This window comes from Hippoglossus stenolepis, chromosome 1, assembly GCF_022539355.2.
Source record: "Hippoglossus stenolepis isolate QCI-W04-F060 chromosome 1, HSTE1.2, whole genome shotgun sequence".
Taxonomy (NCBI): Eukaryota; Metazoa; Chordata; class Actinopteri; order Pleuronectiformes; family Pleuronectidae; genus Hippoglossus; species Hippoglossus stenolepis.
The window spans coordinates 8,228,438-8,246,730 of record NC_061483.1 but is presented as its reverse complement, the minus strand read 5'-3'; the positions used below and the strand labels follow the sequence as shown (position 1 = coordinate 8,246,730).

At 42.1% G+C, this 18,293-nt stretch overlaps 1 protein-coding gene across 2 annotated transcripts; it reads left to right on the top strand.

Annotated features, from left to right (window-relative positions):
* The first annotated feature begins 1,239 nt into the window (after nucleotides 1-1,239).
* On the top strand, nucleotides 1,240-11,975 carry usp8 (ubiquitin specific peptidase 8). 2 transcript variants are annotated; one of them, XM_035158218.2, is made up of 19 exons: nucleotides 1,240-1,343; nucleotides 1,927-2,120; nucleotides 2,698-2,842; nucleotides 2,939-3,024; nucleotides 3,129-3,270; nucleotides 3,622-3,664; nucleotides 3,813-3,984; nucleotides 4,149-4,311; nucleotides 4,403-4,544; nucleotides 4,872-5,146; nucleotides 5,258-5,743; nucleotides 6,348-6,422; nucleotides 6,510-6,808; nucleotides 7,662-7,883; nucleotides 7,979-8,189; nucleotides 9,211-9,447; nucleotides 9,827-9,969; nucleotides 10,104-10,236; nucleotides 10,400-11,975. In XM_035158218.2, the coding sequence occupies exons 2-19, from the start codon at nucleotides 2,017-2,019 to the stop codon at nucleotides 10,556-10,558; spliced, it is 3,237 nt and encodes a 1,078-aa protein (XP_035014109.2). In that variant the 5' UTR covers nucleotides 1,240-1,343; nucleotides 1,927-2,016; the 3' UTR covers nucleotides 10,559-11,975. The 2 variants fall into 2 exon arrangements, with proteins under 2 accessions (XP_035014109.2, XP_035014118.2); XM_035158227.2 differs by lacking the exon at nucleotides 1,240-1,343 and adding an exon at nucleotides 1,372-1,493.
* The last annotated feature ends 6,318 nt before the right edge of the window (nucleotides 11,976-18,293 follow it).

The following is an 18,293-nucleotide window of genomic DNA, read 5'->3' as shown; positions in this document are numbered from 1 at the left end:
ACAAAGAAAACCCTTGGGCTTGATAGTTGAAGCCAAAAGTCAGAAACAAAGAGGATTTGGACACTTAGTTTGACATGACAGGAGCAAAGAGACACACTGGTGATGAGACTGTCTGTAAATCAATCACTGAGAACAACTGCCAGCTGCTTTGCTGTGGTTATGCACTTTGTTCACATGGTGCTTTTAAAAGTGCTATACACAAAAAAAGACGAGAATTAACATATCTATGCAATTTAAAAACAGGTTTTTCTGGATACTGTTCAAAATGTTCGGTGGTTTGCACACTTTGAGACTTTTGTGTGTGACTTTGCATGTACTTTCCGTGTCTACGTGGGTTTTTATCTGGGTACTCTGGCTTCCTCCCCCCACAGGGTTTGGTTAATTAGAGCCTCTAAATTGGTCGGGTTATGAATGTAGGTGTGAATATTGTATGATACGATGGTGTCCTGTCACCCATCATTTTCCAATGTCAGCAAGGATTTGCTTCAGCCCCCCTGCAACCCTCAAGAGGATAAGGAGAATAGATACACTTCATTACAGATGAACAAAAATAACCACTTCAGATACACCGTAACATTTGCTCAGGGGTGGCAATGGATATTTTAATAGCGTAAGGTTCTCCATGCACTGAAACATGCACATGTTTGGGTGCACAGATTTTTTTTTTAATGTTATATCAACATTTAGATATATACATAAAACAAAGCAAACATAAACAGGCAACATCTGGACAACAAACAGAATGACAAAGATTTGGAACAGGACAAAACAATATTTATGCAACACATTGAGTGGTATTGGTAAACAATGTAAAGAACTGTCAACAACATGCGGTGACAGCATACAGGAGATATGTGCTACAGGAAGTGGGCAAGGCCGTAAAAAAGATAGGGGTGATATTGTTTGTATAGCACAAGCAATAAAATACTCTGTTTTATTTTTTTATAAAAGACGTTGAACCTAATTTGCAAATCATCGAACAAAAAGGCTGTTAAAACTTTGAATATATTTAAATTCTACAGGATATTTATATGTATATTGTACAACACCCCTGGCTTGTATTTTTCTGTATGGTATTGTATATAACCCCAAGTATACTTGTCTATTGTTCTGTTCCTCTTTTAAAATCAAAAAAATAGTAATCAAAAAAATCAAAAAAGAAAATAAGACAATTTTAAAAAAAGAAGTCAAGGTGGAAGAAATTAACCTCCAGTAGGTGGCGGTGTTGCAACATGAAGGACAGCCGCAGCCGCAGCCGAAGCGTAGGATAGAAGAAGAGGAAGGAGGAATCAGGAAGTAGCTGTCAAAAAGTAGCTAAAGTGTCAGCAACGCATCAGTAAAAGGTATTTTACGATGGTGTCGTTATCTCGTTAAGCAGGTGGACTGTACACGCATGACTCAGCGTTATTTCTGGATGATATCTCTACTGGTGACCGCGACTACCTGTGCTGTTGTTAAATAGCCCACAGGAGCTAACTGTGACGTTTAACTGCGTGAGAACCTAGCATGCTAACTAACCGAGCTACTTAGCTACAACGCTAACATTTGATTAGCTGAATCGTGTTTATGTGAGTAAAATATGGTGTAACCTGTCACTTGAGTTGTTTGCTATTAAACGGTTTGATTTAGTTTTCCTAATGTTGTTGACATGTCCTGCTAAGGCTAACTGCAACCACAAGCTAACTGGCGTTGGCTAATGCGCTAACAGTTCGAGCTACTTAGTTAAATCTGTCTTATTATCGCTGTCATGGTTTTTTTTATCTGAACGTGTATATTTCTGGTCTTTTCTATTTCGATGCTGCCTGACAGTTAAACTCTCGTTTCCGTAAAGCCGAGACCTTATGGATGATGTTATAAGCTAAACACTAACTCAGTGCCAATGCTAACCACCGGTGGATGGGATTTGCGTCTGTGTTTGGAAACCAGGGTTTGTTTACCTCGTCGTTTCCAGAGATGTCCGGAGCTGCCGCACATCACTGACCGGTGTCCCGCCTGTGACCGAACACAACCGCGAAGATGCCTGCCGTGTCCAACGGGGTCAAAGAGCTGTATCTGTCCACGTCTCTGGGAGACCTCAACAAAAAGGCAGAGATCAAGCCGGACAAGACGAGCACCAGGAGGTAACGCTGGGTCTGGGTCTCTAGAGCTAGGGTCTCTAAAGATAAAAGATATTTATTCAATTGATAATTTTCATGATGAATGACATCATTATTTATTCTAAGTTAACAGATTAACTGTTGCTCCTGTGTGAAGGTTGTCGTTTAAACTCTTCTTTATGGGCACGGAATGACAAACACTTGATAGACAGCCAAACAGGCTAATTCCCAAAACTGTTCATCTCATCAGCTTCACTTTTGGCATGTGTAATGTTAAGAGCTCAAGAAAGTACAGAGTCGAATATTGTGCAATTAAGGCACGTGATATGTTCAATATTGAATAAACATGCAACCAGCGCTTCACAGGCCAAACACACAGTGCACTAGCTTTACAAATCGGAGGTAAATCAATTCTGTGTTTTACTTCCTCACTATGCTCGCTCAAAGCATAAACTTTATAGCAATATTATTTTATTGCCCAGTCCTCTGGTGACATCAGTGTTGCTGCTTTTCTAGCATTATTAAGTGAAGGGAAAGAGATAGTCCAGTCAAACTTGAACGACCTCATTGTTATGGAAGTTTTTTTTTTTCTGTGTTGCAGCTATGTTCAGAGTGCCTGCAAAATCTTCAAGGCGGCGGAGGAGTGCCGTCTGAACCGAGATGAGGAGAAAGCTTATGTGATGTACATGAAGTATTTAACAGTATATGACATCATCAAGAAAAGACACGACTTCAAGGAGCAACCGGTATAGTAGTTAATAATTGTGAAATTGAAAATTCTTCAGCATTATTTCTATTGATGTACTGCAAGTTATTTCTAAGAACTTTTTTCTATTCCACAGGACTATTTCATGACCATGCTTGGGCAAAACAGCTTCAAGAAAGCCATCGAAGAAGCTGAGAAGCTTTCTGATAGTCTTAAACTCAGGTCAGAGGCTCTGGTTATGCACCTCATTCATGTCTGAGTAGCAAGATAATCAGAACATAAGTGTGTTTCTGTTTTACTCATCAAATCCTTACATCTCTAAATAGGTATGAGGAAGTGGAGGTTCGTAAAAAACTGGAGGAGAAGGAGAGACAAGAGGAAAAGAAAAGAAAAGAGGAAATGACGGAGAAAGATGGTGGTCAAGGGTCTCTGAAAGCATCATCAGCAAACAAGAAGGACAGCAAAAAGGTAGAAACATCCCATCATGAATAAATGGTCATGGTTTGTGATTAATAAAACACATTTGTTCAATTTAAAGGAGGTTTACTTTAGTTTATTTGCATATTATTTAACACTAATTTGAGTGGTTGAGTTGAATTTAAGCCAAGTGTTGTGATTATCAGGCTTTTTTAATTGAGACACAGTTAAACCACGAAGCCCATTTTATAGTCACATAGTACAATCAGGATTATATAAATGTCATAATAATAATGTATTTTATGCAAGTAGAAATGATGCCAAGTGGAATCAGTCAAATGAATATTGATTTATGTATTAACAAGATTGTTTCAGCATGTATTTCTCATGTCTTTACGTCAGGTAAAAGGAGAGAAGAATGAGCTGAAGAATGCAACCTCAAAGGGTAAGCAGAATAACAAACAAAGAGTTTGGTAAACCTAGATACTTCTGAAATATTGGTTAAAATCGGAGAAATCTCCTGATGTCATGTTTACTCTCAAACCATTGAAGTCTGTTTTGTCTGGTGTTAATTTTCTGACTTTATCCGACAGCTGCGGGGCCAGCTGGTGGGATCACAGCTGAGAAACTGTTCCACATGATGAAGGATCAGACGATTACAGTAATCGTGATGGATGCCCGCAGCCACACAAACTTTGAGGAGTCCCACATTCAAGTCCCAGTGCAGAGCTACATCAGCGTGCCTGAGGAGGCGATTAGCCCAGGGTGAGGATGGGATTTGGAGAATTGGCTTCATGATTGGTTCACCTGACACTGCATGTGTAACTTCTGATTTCGCTTTTGATTGATAATATTTGTTTATGTCTTATGTTTTATCACTTTTCCTTTCATAAATTGTTATTAACTGAACTGGATTCATGACTTTTCAGAATCACCGTGACTCAGATTGAGACAAAGCTACCAGATGTGTCCAAAGAGCTTTGGAGGCAGCGAGGATTTGTGGATTATATTGTCTTGCTGGACTGGTTCAGTTCTGTCACTGACCTCGAACTGGGCACCACCTTGCAGAGCCTCAAAGATGCACTCTACAAGGTCAGTGTGTGTTTGTGTGGTTTGCCATTTGTGGACTTGCTTACATGTGACTTCCCCTCAGGATACACTAATGTGTTTGTGCACTCCACAGTGGGACAGCAGGACTATCCTGCGTAGTGAACCACTGGTGTTGGAGGGCGGCTACGAGAACTGGCTGCTGTTTTACCCCATGTACACAACCAACGCTAAAGTTCGGCCCCCCAGACAGAATATCCCCAGCACCCTCCCTCAGTGTGAGTATCACACAATCTGGTCAGAAGTAGAACTAATGTAGCTTCTGTGAATAAATGTGTGTTTGCTGGTATTTACTGTATTTCTGAACCTCATGTCCTACACTATGCTCGTGTTTTGAAACCGATCCCCTTGCCTCCTGCCAGTGACTCATCAACAATCAGCTGAGATTTGTTAGCAGCATTTTAGAGAAAAAGGCTTTGGCTCACACAGTCTTGTTTGTAAAGAGAGCTCACTTGAAATGTGAATCTTATCTTTTGAGTCTTTATTTTTCCGACTAAATTACTGTCTTGTTTTTTTTTTTGTATTTTATTTGATGTGTTAAACAGTGAACTTCAGCTACCCGTCCCTAGAGGAATCAAAGCCCCCGTCCCCGACTCAACCAGAGCCTGAAGTCATACAGAAGCCTCAGGAAGCCACAGGTCCTGTGTTGGTGAATGGTGTGACACCAGCAGATCCCCCAACATCTAAAACCTCCATGGTTAGCGACGTATTGCCAGACACTGTCGATTCGCACGTCAATGTGTCCACTAATTCTGGTCCGGACCTTAATAACAAGGGTCCATCCAGCCAGTCACCTGCATCAGCCAAAGCCTTTCCACAGGTATCTTATCAACATTGATAACTACAAACCTTTTGAAGAATACAAAACCTGCTCAAAGAGTGTCTTAACATCGCTCATGTTATCTTTTACCCTCTCATTCTCTTTCCCTAGTTTGACCGTGCCAAGAAACCCTTTGTCCAGGTGTCAGACGAACCTAAGCCCAGCCAGAACGGTTCAGCGAAGGACTCCAGCCTGAATGGCCCAGTTGTCCCTGACCGCACAGGCAAACCACCCTTCATGCCCAACAATGCTCTGTCTAAGGAGGAGCAAAGTCAGATACACTCGGAGGTGGTGGCAGTGATGGAGAAGGCAAAGCAAGAGCAGGAGAAACGCAACCAGGGGCGGCGTTTAGAGGAAGAGAGGCGGGAGAAGGAACAGAAAGAGAAGGAGCTGAAAGAAAGAGAGGAGAGTGAGACGATGAAAAAGGAAGAAGATGAGACGAAGCATCAGGAGAAAAAGAAACTGGAAAGGCAAAAGGCAGAAGAAGAGGAAGACAAAGAGAACAGGACCTGGGGAAAGGAGCCGAACTCTGACACACCCTCGAAGAGTATGTCTCTGGATTCACCTGCTCCCAACCACATTGTTAGTGAAATTAAGGTGAGTCCTCGTTTCTGTCAGTGATAGTTCACCACTGAGTCTTAAAGGCAGTTTAAGCATTTTACTTAATCATGCAACAGGGATTATATGAAACCCTTAATTTCCATACGTAGTGTTTTAGGTCTGTGGCAATAAGTAAACACATGAAATCCCTTTGACGTCATGTAAACAATGAGACCACATATCCACATAAGCGCACCTTGTATAAACAAAATCCATCAAAATGATCTCACGAACTGAAATAACTTTTTCTTAGTACTCATTTCTTTAGAAGAGCCCAGAGGACAATTCTTTATCAGATTGTATGATTTAATAACCCCTTTATACCAGACATTTGCATGTTGTGTATTTACATAATGGAATAGTTCATTTTATTACCGTACATGACTTTCAGTTGCTCTCTCAGGCTCACCCATCAGCCATGTTGTCCCGCTGCTTCGTCCTCTCTCTCTCTCCTCTCTCTCTCTCTCTCTCTCTCCTCTGGGAGTCAGTTAAACGTCATTATCAGTTTTCATCACTAATATAAATGCACGTTGAATGCGGTATAGGTCAATATTTTGGTTGAGAACTTTAAATAGAGTGTGTTTGTGTGTTTATTCCACAGAGGGAGCCCCTGACTAGAGCAAGGAGTGAAGAGATGGGCAGGAGCGTACCAGGCCTTCCAGATGGCTGGATGAAGGTACCACATGTTTAAATTGAGAAATAATAATTTCCTCTTATTGTTAGTTTCCACCTAATTTTCCTTTTTTAATCGTTTTTTCCATAGTTCCTTGACACTGTTACTGGAACGTACCGATACTACCATTCTCCAACCAACCGCGTCCACCTGTACCCTCCTGAGGTCACCGTTCCACAGACCCCACCCTCCACTCCGCCAACAGTTAAACAGAAACCGCCACGACCAGCTGAGCAGGATGCCAAAACTGACTGCGAGCGGGAGCAGTCTAAACTGAAACGCTCCTACTCCTCCCCTGACATCAGCCAGGACCTGAGAGAGGAGGCCCAGAAGAAAGCCTCCGCCCCGACCGTCGCTGCTGTCATACCCACCATCAACAGAGAAACCAAGTAAGGCACATGCGTGACTTCTCTATCCCACCAGACGCAGCACTGATTGACCAAAAAATAAACCTCTGTACATTATGTTATAATAAATCTAAAAAGACCTCTGGAAATATTTGATTCACAGATGATTCAACTTTTTAAAAAAATATTATTTATTTTATTTATTATATTTGTTTCTAAATAATAATTTATTCAAAATATGTAGTGTATTTGTTTGTCAGGTACGTTTTGTATTACAGAAAACTAAATGCATGAGTTTGTTATTTGCAAACATGAATGGTAAGGAATTTGTAAAACAGATTTTGTTTGTTTGTTAAGTTTTGTCATGAATTTAGCTCCATAGAGGAGCAGGTACAGCTCACAACATAATCATAAATGAAGCATTTATTACAGGATTGTTTTCTTTTTATTGGGGTCGGCTTTTAATCTTCTTGTCACTGTTGTATATTGATGTGCTAATCTGTGGGAGTATAGGTCGCTCTCACTGTTGGGATTGGTTGCAGGTTAATGATTTATGATAGATGTCTAGATGGTGAGGACAAATCTGGAAGTAGCCTGTGTGGATCTTCGTACAGCCGTTAAACTGCTGTATTTCAAAGTGTAGTTAGAGCCTGTTTTTGGATGCAGGTGAAACAAGAGTAATATGTAATCTAAGTGTCAAATTTAGGTGTGCAAACATATACTAATGTGCACTTTGATCAGCACTTTATAGATTCAACCCTAAGTCTATCTGGGATTTTCCAGCCACAATGTCCTATTTCTGAAATCTATTAGAATAATTCAGTGCTGCAGTCTTTTCAATATTACTACTAAACTAGTCTGGTATTCTCTCTCATTGTTCTGTTCTTTTCTCTAGACCTGTCAATGCTAAAGTCTATTCTAAAGTGGAGATTACGCGGCCGTCAGCTGCCAAAATTCGCAGCCTGAATCCTACTTTTGGAGGTCAGGGCACGTCACTGACTGGCCTTCGTAACCTTGGAAACACATGCTACATGAACTCCATCCTGCAGTGTCTGTGTAACACCCCGGCCATGGCTGAGTACTTCAACAACAATTACTACATGGAGGACATCAACAGGTCAGGGCCCAGAGAAGTGGAATTACTTTCCAATGAAGAATCAGCTGTGAGGGGAAATGTTGAACATATCTTTCTCTGTTGTCTTCCTCTGCCAGGTACAACGTCCTTGGTCATAAAGGAGAGGTGGCAGAGGAGTTTGGCGTGATCATGAAGGCGCTGTGGTCCGGTCTGTACAAGTGCATCAGTCCGCGAGACTTCAAGATCACCATAGGCAAGATCAACGATCAGTTCGCTGGCTACGACCAGCAAGACTCCCAGGAGCTGCTGCTGTTCCTCATGGATGGGCTGCACGAGGACCTCAACAAGGTAGCGTGCACACTGGTTTCATGCTAATCAAGGACATATACACCAGTAACTAAAGTCTCAAAAAGATCTGCTTGGAGCAAAAGAAACTAAATATACTCGCCCTGTATAAAAAATAGAATTTTACTGTTAAGTAATTCAGTCCTCAACTATGGCTTTTTTGCCTTTTACCACCCCTGTATGTTGTTGCACATTTGCCTGTTAACAATAAGAACTTAGTATTATTTTCCCTCTTTCTGTTTTTTCACTGGGTTTCATTTTGATGGCAAATTAGAGAGTAAGTAAATAGCTGTGTGTCCTTGGTCCTCCTGCAGCAGTGTGAGTGTGGTGTGTCTGCATCTGTCTGGTCTGATGCTCCGTCAGAACCTCTGTGCATGTAGACCCAAGACATGCCTCATTGCCTGTATCGACTGGTCTTTACCGGCTTCATGTGCATCCGAATGGGGGAAAGGACTAAATTCTATGATTTAAAAAACACTTTACTAGCTTGATATTTACTTTATTTTATTTTTTTATCTCACTTTCAAAGACATTTTTCAAAGGGAAGGCTGTTAGATAATTATTCTAAGACCATTTAACTTGTTTTTTTCAGTCTTTCAAACTTAAGGTTGAGGTGTGTAACAGCTGTTGACGTGCATTTACCATGACACTCTCCATCTCATCGCGTCCCTTCTGTGTGATGTTCAGACCATCAGGCTGACCCCCCCATCTCTGTCCATGTTCTGTCCTCTTCAGGCTAATTGATAATTCAGTCAGACTAATTAATGAGATATTAATTAGCTACTTTCTTTTCATATCTCCCTGCCTCTTATACTGAGAGTGAACTGGCTGAACTGCATGTTAATGAAAGGGAACAAGATTAGATGGATGTTGAATACAAATTTGTTTAACACAAATTACAGCACTACAGTTATGAGCAGTTTATTCTGTATCTGCCGTCACTCGTTGACAGAGGCTTTGCTCTCACCTATTCCTGCACCTGTTCCTGTTTACCATCTTGTTGTTTTTCCGTCTCTGGGGTCAGGCGGACAACAGGAAGCGGTACAAGGAGGAGGAAAACGACCATTTGGACGATCCGGCGGCAGCCGACCTGGCCTGGAGCAAACACAAGCTGCTGAACGAGTCCATCATCGTCGCGCTGTTCCAGGGGCAGTTCAAGTCCACCGTGCAGTGTCTGACCTGCCATCGCAAGTCACGGACATTTGAGACCTTCATGTACCTGTCGCTGCCTCTGGCCTCCACCAGCAAGTGCTCCCTGCAGGTCAGACAGTCATTAAACATGTGCATCAAAGAGTGAGGCAGGGGTTTTCTGTTTTGTAGTTTCTGAAAAGCTTTGAACTTGTCAGAAGATCGTCATTTTCCTTGACAGTACTCAGTGAAAACAGTTTTCACATTTCAGTTTAATGTGGGTGCATGAAGTGAATGTTTATCCACTATTTTCACCTGTCGCGGCTGCGCTGTTCCAGACTTTGAGAACCACCAAATGAGTTTCAGTTTCCTTCTCTTGACAAACCAAAGTCATTTTGTGACGACACTTGAGAGATTAACCATGCTTTTAAATTTCTGTAATTAAAAAGAAGTGAAATGAAACTGTACAATCTGTACTTTGTAATACTGAAATGTTTGATGCTTCTTGGCAGGATTGTCTGAGGCTGTTCTCTAAGGAAGAGAAGCTGACAGACAACAACAAGGTGTTCTGCAGACACTGCAAGGCCCACAGAGATTCCACCAAGAAACTGGAGATCTGGAAAGTCCCACCCATTCTCCTGGTGCACTTAAAACGGTCTGTTTAACTTTTTAAATCCATGTCTTTGAATTTTCATTCTCACCATTTGAAGATAAAATGAAGAGACTGTGAAAGATCCCAATTTAAATCCCGACTAATATTTGTGATCTCCTCCTTTTGTGTCTCTGCAGGTTCTCGTATGAGGGGAGATGGAAGCAGAAGCTGCAGACAACCGTAGACTTTTCTCTCGACAGTCTGGACCTGGCTCAGTATGTTATTGGACCCAAACAGACCCTGAAGAGATACGGTCTCTATGGGGTTTCTGTAAGTAGAAGTGAAATTATTTTTTGAGAATATTTTTTTTATAAAGAGAACAATGAAATGGGATTTGGGGCTTAAACATCTTCCATGAAATAAAATGTAAAAGTAATAAAAGATTTTCTAGCTGTTAAGACTCAGGCTTAACCTTCTTCTTTTCCTCTGCCAGAACCACTACGGGGGATTAGATGGCGGCCATTACACAGGGTACTGTAAGAACGCCACCAAGCAGCGCTGGTACAAGTTTGACGACCACGAGGTGACAGACATCTCCACCTCCTCTGTCAAGTCGTCCGCCGCTTACATCCTGTTTTACTCCACCCTGTGATGAAGCTGTGGGACACGAAGAGAGAAGACTGAAGCCAGGTCAGCGATACTCAAGCCTAGAGGTTGTTAACTTTTTTCGTTTTAAAATCACAGCTGTGAGAACCTGGTACACGTAGTTGCGGGTTACCTCGTCATGCGTGTGAACGCAAAGACGTACTCGAGCGAGTGGCCATGAGATGCCGTCTATCCCTGATCGGAGAGCGGTGCAGTCACGCGGTGCAATGCTTCAGCTACTACTGGACCTTTTATAGCTGATTAAAACATGCTGTCTGCTCATATTACTGATCATCTAGAGACTAAACAGATGCGCCTATACTTTGGTAGTTGTGTTGTAGCACTGACATCGGGATCAGGTGCTCTTCAGTCTCATTGCACAATGTGGATGGATGGATCACAGAACGGATCCTCAGCTTGTTCTGTGTATCCAGCAGGGTTACAGTTAGATGGCATGTACAAACCTGACAATGCTGATGTTGCACATTCAAATAATGTAAATACTACTCGAGGGGCAAGGTGAATATTTGTTAAGTGACCAAATTATAATTTTTCCTTGAAAGTAGCAGCCATTATAGTATCAGCTTATTCATACAGACAACCCACGTGTTTTAGGGGTTTAACTCCATAGCCTTCTGATGCTTAACTTCATCTTGAACTGTACGAGACTGTGAGTGTTGAATTTTGCATTTTTTTTCTAAAGAGAGGAGGGAACTGAGATTGTTGCTTGTTCATATTTCCCACTGTCTTGCATTTACACAATATGCACTCAGTTTTAAGTTGTTCATGTAGAACACACTGTTTAACATGTGACATAAACACCGGACTCAGAATGCGTTGAACCACACTGATGCTGAGACCTTGTCCGTCTCGCTCGGTGCAGCCAGTGACAGTAAAAACCCACCTGCTGTGAACTTTGTTGTAGAATTTATTCTCTGTTTAAACACGCTTAACTCTTTACATGATTATATTCAAACACAAAAACCATATAGAGGAAATATTACTGTGATAAGTTGGCATCTTCCTTGGGTAGTTTTGAAATAACACTTTTGTAGGAGGCTGGATTTTGATTCATCTGATTGTCTGTGTTTAGTACAGACTCTGGGGAATATGACGACATGAGACTTTATTCACTAATATTCATATGTTTTTAAGTATCAACATTTACTGACCGACAAGATTAAGCACAGAGTATATCCTTCTTTTTTTCTTTCTTTTTTCTTTTTGGACCGGAGATCTGAGGTGTCAGGATTTGACTCTACTTCCTGACTGACCATATTGTTGCCTAGCATGAGATCATAATGTTTTTACTTGTACATGTTGATTTTATTTCTCGATACTCATAAAACATTTGTTTCAGATATAACGATTATATTAATCCCAAACAACTCATATGACTATTTATTAAAACTGCTTCAAATTAATGTTGTGTGTGTGTGTCAATGCATTTCAGGTTGTTTTCATAAAAGTATGTGTTGAAGGGCAGAAGCCAAACCCTGATTATCATCTTGTATTCCTGCTGTTAGACATTACTGAACAAAGAATAATGGCAGCACACAAGTCAATGTAAGATCTACTTTATTTGATGTACAGGTACGAACGGAGAAGTCGACACAGATGTTGCCTGAGTTCAGGTTTTTTTATGAGGAGTGGACTGAAAAGAGGTTTAAATCTTAAATGATTAAAAAAATAATGTACCGGGAGTTTAAAAGTCCTCTACTGGATGTCGGCCTGATAGAGTCCATGGATCTTTGGATTGTGGAAAGGCTTGCGACTGTAGAACAGCAGATATGCATTTGGAGACTGTACGAATCCGTCCTGCACCTCTCGGACCGCTGAGTCGTCAAAACAGTGCCAGCTCCGGGTCAGGGTGTTGTGGCACAGGGCCGTGTAGTGACCCATGTTCAGGTGACCTGCGTGGTTCTGTAGAAGGAGATGAGGAAACCACAGATAGTTTGGACAAGCTCAGAAACACATTGCTTCGCAGACAATTTCATACAAATATTATATATTGTTGTATTTATTCCTAATTCTAAGTGCTTTACTCAGTTTCCATTTTTGTGTACACTAAAAACAAGGACATTTAGTTTTTAAGCACAGTATCATTGACAAGGCACACATTCCATTGCAGACAAGATCTGACTTGTGATTCATATACAAACTGTAACACAACACCATCCTACTACTAGAATGACCCTGGGGTTGTATGCCTCCACCCACCACTGCAGTTTCCCAGACTCATGATGTCACTGTGACCACTGAAATATAATCAATTTATCTTTGAGTCCAAGTGACATCTGGTCATAATTTGAAGAAAATCTATAACGGCAGACTTGAGATTTCATGTTCAAGAGGTCAAACGCGTGTTTGTGAGATCACCGTGACCTTTTACCTCCAAAGTCCAAGTGAAGATTTGTACCAAATTTGAAAGGATTCTTTGAAGGGGTTCTGAGATATTGCATTGACAAAGCAGAAAGCTGTGTCAAGACGTTCTTGAAATATCGTGTTCACAACAATGGGATGAACAGACAACCTGAAAACATGAGGCCTCCAGCCACTAACCTTCACCAACATGGCAGCATAAAAATATGACAACACTGTGGATGAGGTTCTACACAAACAAACAAAAAGGAAAACCCTCGACAATAAACTACAAAACTTATGCTAATGTCTCCGTCCAAGTTACTTTAGGACTGAGGCTGTTTCATATTGCAAAACTGCAGCAACAAAGAGTGTAAGAAATATTTCTTACTACTCCTTCAAGATTCCTTCCAGACGTTATTGACTTTAATGCTGTTAAATTAGCAGCCAAGTACTATTTCAGCTTTTAAATGTTTTGCGTACGTGTTTACTCACCACGACAGCGTAGAGGCGGTATGAAGAGCATGAGGTGTTTTGTACTGAGCTGGACAGAAACTGAGTGAGATCGAGCTTCGTGGGGAAAACAACGTTTGTCCTCAGCTTCACCTGGTTCTTCCCTTTACAACCGAACCTACAGAGCAGAAACAGATCACGTTGATTTTCAGTTTGTGTTACAGCCAATTATACACACAACTTTATCTCTCAGGCATCTCAGGGCTGTTTAAACACTGTAGCTTTTCATTATAGAAAACATAATATGTATTATTATAATATGACTTAATATTCATACGTACTAAAGTAAGTTTATGTGGTGGCTGTTCGTGGGCCGACACTTCTACTCACATTTAAGATGTGTGAATTAAAATTGTATAAATCTATAAATTGACTCTATAAAAGCTTTTTTCCTCTTCTCTTTCTTCTTTTCTCCAGATAGCTTGTTGATTTAAGATTCATATGTAAACAGCTCAACTCAATCTTTTCTACATTATCCATATTTAAAAAATCAATATCTTTTCTCCTTGTACAAAACATAGAATATAGTTCACAGTAACAATGAGTATATTAATTCACAATAACTAAAGATTCCTTGAGGAAACCTGCAGCCTCAGGGTTCAGTGTTACTTTAAACCCACCGTTTCAGGTGGAGCATCAGGATCTCGGGCGGTTTGTCCAAACACGTCAGCACCTCCGTTTCTCTCCTGAGTCCACACATGGAACACAGCATCTTCTCTCCTCCGCTCAGGACAGTCTGCTCGAAGAACAGGGACAGGCAGTCCTGCTCAACACGGAGGCAGAGGGAAGGTGATGGAAACCACAGAACAACAAGACCAGTAAATGTTTAAAATGTGACATGCACCCAGTGTTGGTGATGTTTTAAAGATGTGAACTGATGTTGAAAGGCACCTGAATGGAGCACTTGAGGATGTCTGTGGGGATGGCTAAGGACAGGACGGTGAAGGCCTGCGTGCTGTGAGCCTGCAGGTTGCAGTGCTTGCAGAGGGTCGTGTAGCTCAGCTGACCCTCGAACAGACGTGAGACGATGGTGGAGTCTCCAGCTGCAGTGGTGCAGTTTCTGCTCTGGTCTTTTTTCACCCGTCGCATGTGGCGCTTTGCCACCTTGTAAATAAACACAAACAAACACCGATTTATAACCTGCGTCAAAGAGGTTCCGTTTTCATCTGCGTTTGTTTGTTTGTTAGTTTGCAGATTTACACAAAACAACTACCCGATTTCCATGAAATTTTGGTGCGGATCCGGGAATTATTTTCTTTTAATTGAAAGATATTTCTTTTACATTTTCCCTGATTTCTCAGAGAATAGTTAATGGAACTTGATTTTAAAAATCTGATATTGAAACCAATGCTGAATTGTATTATTACCCTAGACAAAGAAGACACACCTCTTTTAATAAGCTCAAGGAAAAAGGCAATACTTTGTGGAATGGATCCAGATAAACTTTTTTTCACGAGATAGGGTGTTGGTGCAGAGGTTTCTACATCTGTCTGTAGTAATAATAAGATTAATACATTTTACTTCACAGTGCCTTTCTAGACATCCAAGGATACCTCACAATATATCATAAATAGACAAATGAATAATTAAAGTAAAACCAACATCAGATTAGGAGACGCTTATAAACACAATATATGTAGCACAAGAACAGTTAAAAGTAAAACCAAGGTTGAAAGCAAGAGTCTGATTAGTGAGGGATAGGTAAGATGAGATATATGGTGATGGTGCAGATGAGATGGAGGTCCCTGCACCTTTTTCAGGTTGTCGTGGAGTGCGTTTAGGAGAAAGAGCAGCAGTTCCTGGGCGTCTTGCTGGGAGTAGTTGTTGAACTGGGGGAGGATGGAGCACAGCACAGATCGGGCCTCCACCGGGGCACAGCTGGAGCTCCGTCCCAGCCACATCTCTTCCAGCAGGCGCACAAACACCTCGGCCACTCTGCACTTGGACCTGCAAGAGCAGAGATTAAGCCAGTGGGAAAACATGGCTGTCAACATTCAACCAATGAGAGATGTTGTGTGAGATCAACCTTGCCAGCTCTTTGCGGTTGTCCTGGTTGAGGAGGTGCTCCACGAGCGGCACAGTGGAGCACAGGCACTGCAGCACAGCGTTCAAGTAGCAGGAGTTTCCAAAGTTGTCCAAACCACACACTCCAGGTGTGTTCCACCTCTTACTCTCATTTTCCATCAGATCACCATAGCTGGTAGTGTTTACTCTGGAGGGAGAGTGAAAGAACAGAACACATAACTATCTCAGTGTCTATGCATGTGCAGCCTTTCACCAAGTATCAGCTTTTAAATAAACTTTAAAATCCAAAAATATGTTTTCTATGGCTGAAAAGTTCCGTTCTTCCCCAGAGAATGAATCCCCAACTATTTAAATCTAACTAAATGGTGAAGTGATTTATTGAGAAAATAATTGGAAATTTAATATTTACATCTTTGAAATTGTGGCAGGCTTTTCAAATGATCATGTTCATGAAGGATAACCTGGCTGCAATTCCCTACAATTGTATGAGGTATTAATACAGAAATGTTTATTACTATGATCCTACATCCCATGGTGTTCATTCATGGAGTAATGAGACATGAAAATAATCAAATACTTGGTTTTTTGATAATAGATATATTACTATGTAAATGACTTGAATTAGCAAAATTTGCTTTAAAAATGTTTTGCTTTACATCATGCATGCAAAGTCAACTCGTAATGATCTGAATTTAAGTTTGAATATTGTCGTTTGCAACTACATGACAGTACATACATTAGTTTATGCACTTAATTAGATTTAAACAATGTTCACCTTCCTGAAAGAATGTATAACTCCACCTTCAATTATTTGATGTGGATGAACTCGAATAGACCTTTCTTAAACTTACACTAAAATTCATTGAATTCAAATTAATCGAAATATTTTAAGAGATCACGTGTTTTCAAAAATACAAAGTTATCACTGCAGGATTAATTTGTTTTAGCTTTTTTCAAGTATCTTTATTCTAATCTTGTATTTAGATCTATTATTATGAATGAAAACTCACCTTTGCTTGGACCGATTCATCAGGCTGGTCTCTCGGTGGGAGCTGCTGTTGAGCTGAGGTAAAACAGGCACAGTGACGCTGCTGTCCGTGTTCAGCTGGGAGGCCAGAGTCCTGGTGAACTCTCTCAGGTGGACCTGTCTGCCTGAGCTCTGCAGCGTGTGCAGCACGTATGTGTTGATGCAGATCGTGTGCAGCGTCACCCAGAGGCCCGGGAGAAACACATCCGCCCCTGGTCCTTTAAGGTCCGACAGAGGAAGTAGAGCAGGGCCGGTCCAGCCCTGCAGGTGGGCTACAAGTTGAGAGAGTGAGTCCGTGACCGCTGGGTCCACAACTGGCCTTTTCACAGTGGGAACAAAATTGATATTGAGCCCGAGGCCAGAGAAGATGTCTGTGACCCTGCCCTCCATCCAGGCAGAGCTGTCCAGCTGAACCACGTGTCTGTGGCTGCAGAACGGTCTCAGCAGGTGCTCCACCACCTGCTCAACCACTGGCTTCCTGCTCTGCCTCTGGAGCTGCTCTGGACGGTACAGATACATGTTGCAGATGAACCCCGAGCTCAGGTCACAGAGGAGGGCAACATGGAGAGGGCAGGGACCCTGCTGGTAGAAGAGCTGGTACTTCTTCACGGCCAGGTTTTGACCGGGTGTGTAGAAGGCCTGGTAGCGCCTGGTCAAGTGGCTGCAGAAAGCAGAGAGGGCTTCCAGCTTGTCTCCGTCCTCCAGTCTGCTCAGTGTCAGGAGTTTGTTCTGGAAGCTGTTTCTCTTCAGGACACTCTGCCATCCATCCAGCTTCAGGGTCAGCTCAGAGCCAAAGCTGCTGTCGTCCCCCACAGACAGGCCGCTCTGCAGGACAACAGAGAAGCACGTCAACGCCTCAGCGTACTCCACCTCGGAGAGACCAGCGCTCGGCTCTCTGCTCTGGGTGTAGAGTGGACGATTGGCTCCTGCCTTCACGCCGGCAGCTCTCCTGATCAGCTCCCGCACAGCTCCTCTGTCCAGCACCTCCAGCAGGAGCTCCCTGGCAGTGTAGTAAATCTGGTAAGTGGGGCCGCTGTGACTCCTCCTGAGCGGCTTCACTTTTTTGGATTTGAAGATGTTCGGCAAACAGAGGCCGTCTCTGTTGGTTTCCCCGTTCAGCTCTTCCACTGGGTGGCACTCCTCCGACATCCAGGTGCACTCCCTCACTGACAGAGCCTTTGCCTTCATCTCTGCTTTCTCTGAGATAAAGTTATTTCAAAACGGGATGATGGCTTCTCTCACGACGGAGTCATCGGATCAATGACAAGACAAAGAGATGTAGCCCGTTTATGATGAGAAAAGATAAGGAGTCTCAGAGCGCTGTGCACTCGAGGCGTCCCTCAGGGTGTGGACTGTACATGTATCTATATATGGCTCTGTGTGTTTGTGTTTGTTCGTGTGTGTGCGTGTGTTGATCTGCTCCTACGTAAAGCACACTAACACACATGAGAATCTGCTGTTGAAGTTGATTCCCTGTAGCCAGACAACAGTGCCTTGGCAACCTCTCAACACAACCCTTTGACCCAGTGCTGCTATCATGACACGTCGTCCTCTTTGTGCAACGACTTCAGGCTCTTGCTTGACATTTAGAGGAAATGGAGAAAGCCCTGCACGTTATCTAGCACAAGTACATCTCTGGTACTGCAACGTTCTGCTAGTGACAAAATCGACAACTCACAAATGCATTACTTTCCCTTATTTTCATTCTACCCATGTTTTTTCTCCCTACAGGTCTCTTGTAGCACACTCCACACTCCTGGTGGACGGCTATATATGGCTAAGGAGGTAGAGCGGGTCGTCCACTATAACACAAAGT

Coding starts and splice junctions, on each gene's coding strand:
- usp8 (XM_035158218.2), top strand. CDS start 2,017: ATGCCTGCCGTGTCCAACGGGGTCAAAGAGCTGTATCTGTCCACGTCT. Junction 4,312..4,402: donor TCAAAGATGCACTCTACAAG/GTCAGTGTGTGT, acceptor TGCACTCCACAG/TGGGACAGCAGGACTATCCT. Junction 10,237..10,399: donor ACGGTCTCTATGGGGTTTCT/GTAAGTAGAAGT, acceptor TTCCTCTGCCAG/AACCACTACGGGGGATTAGA.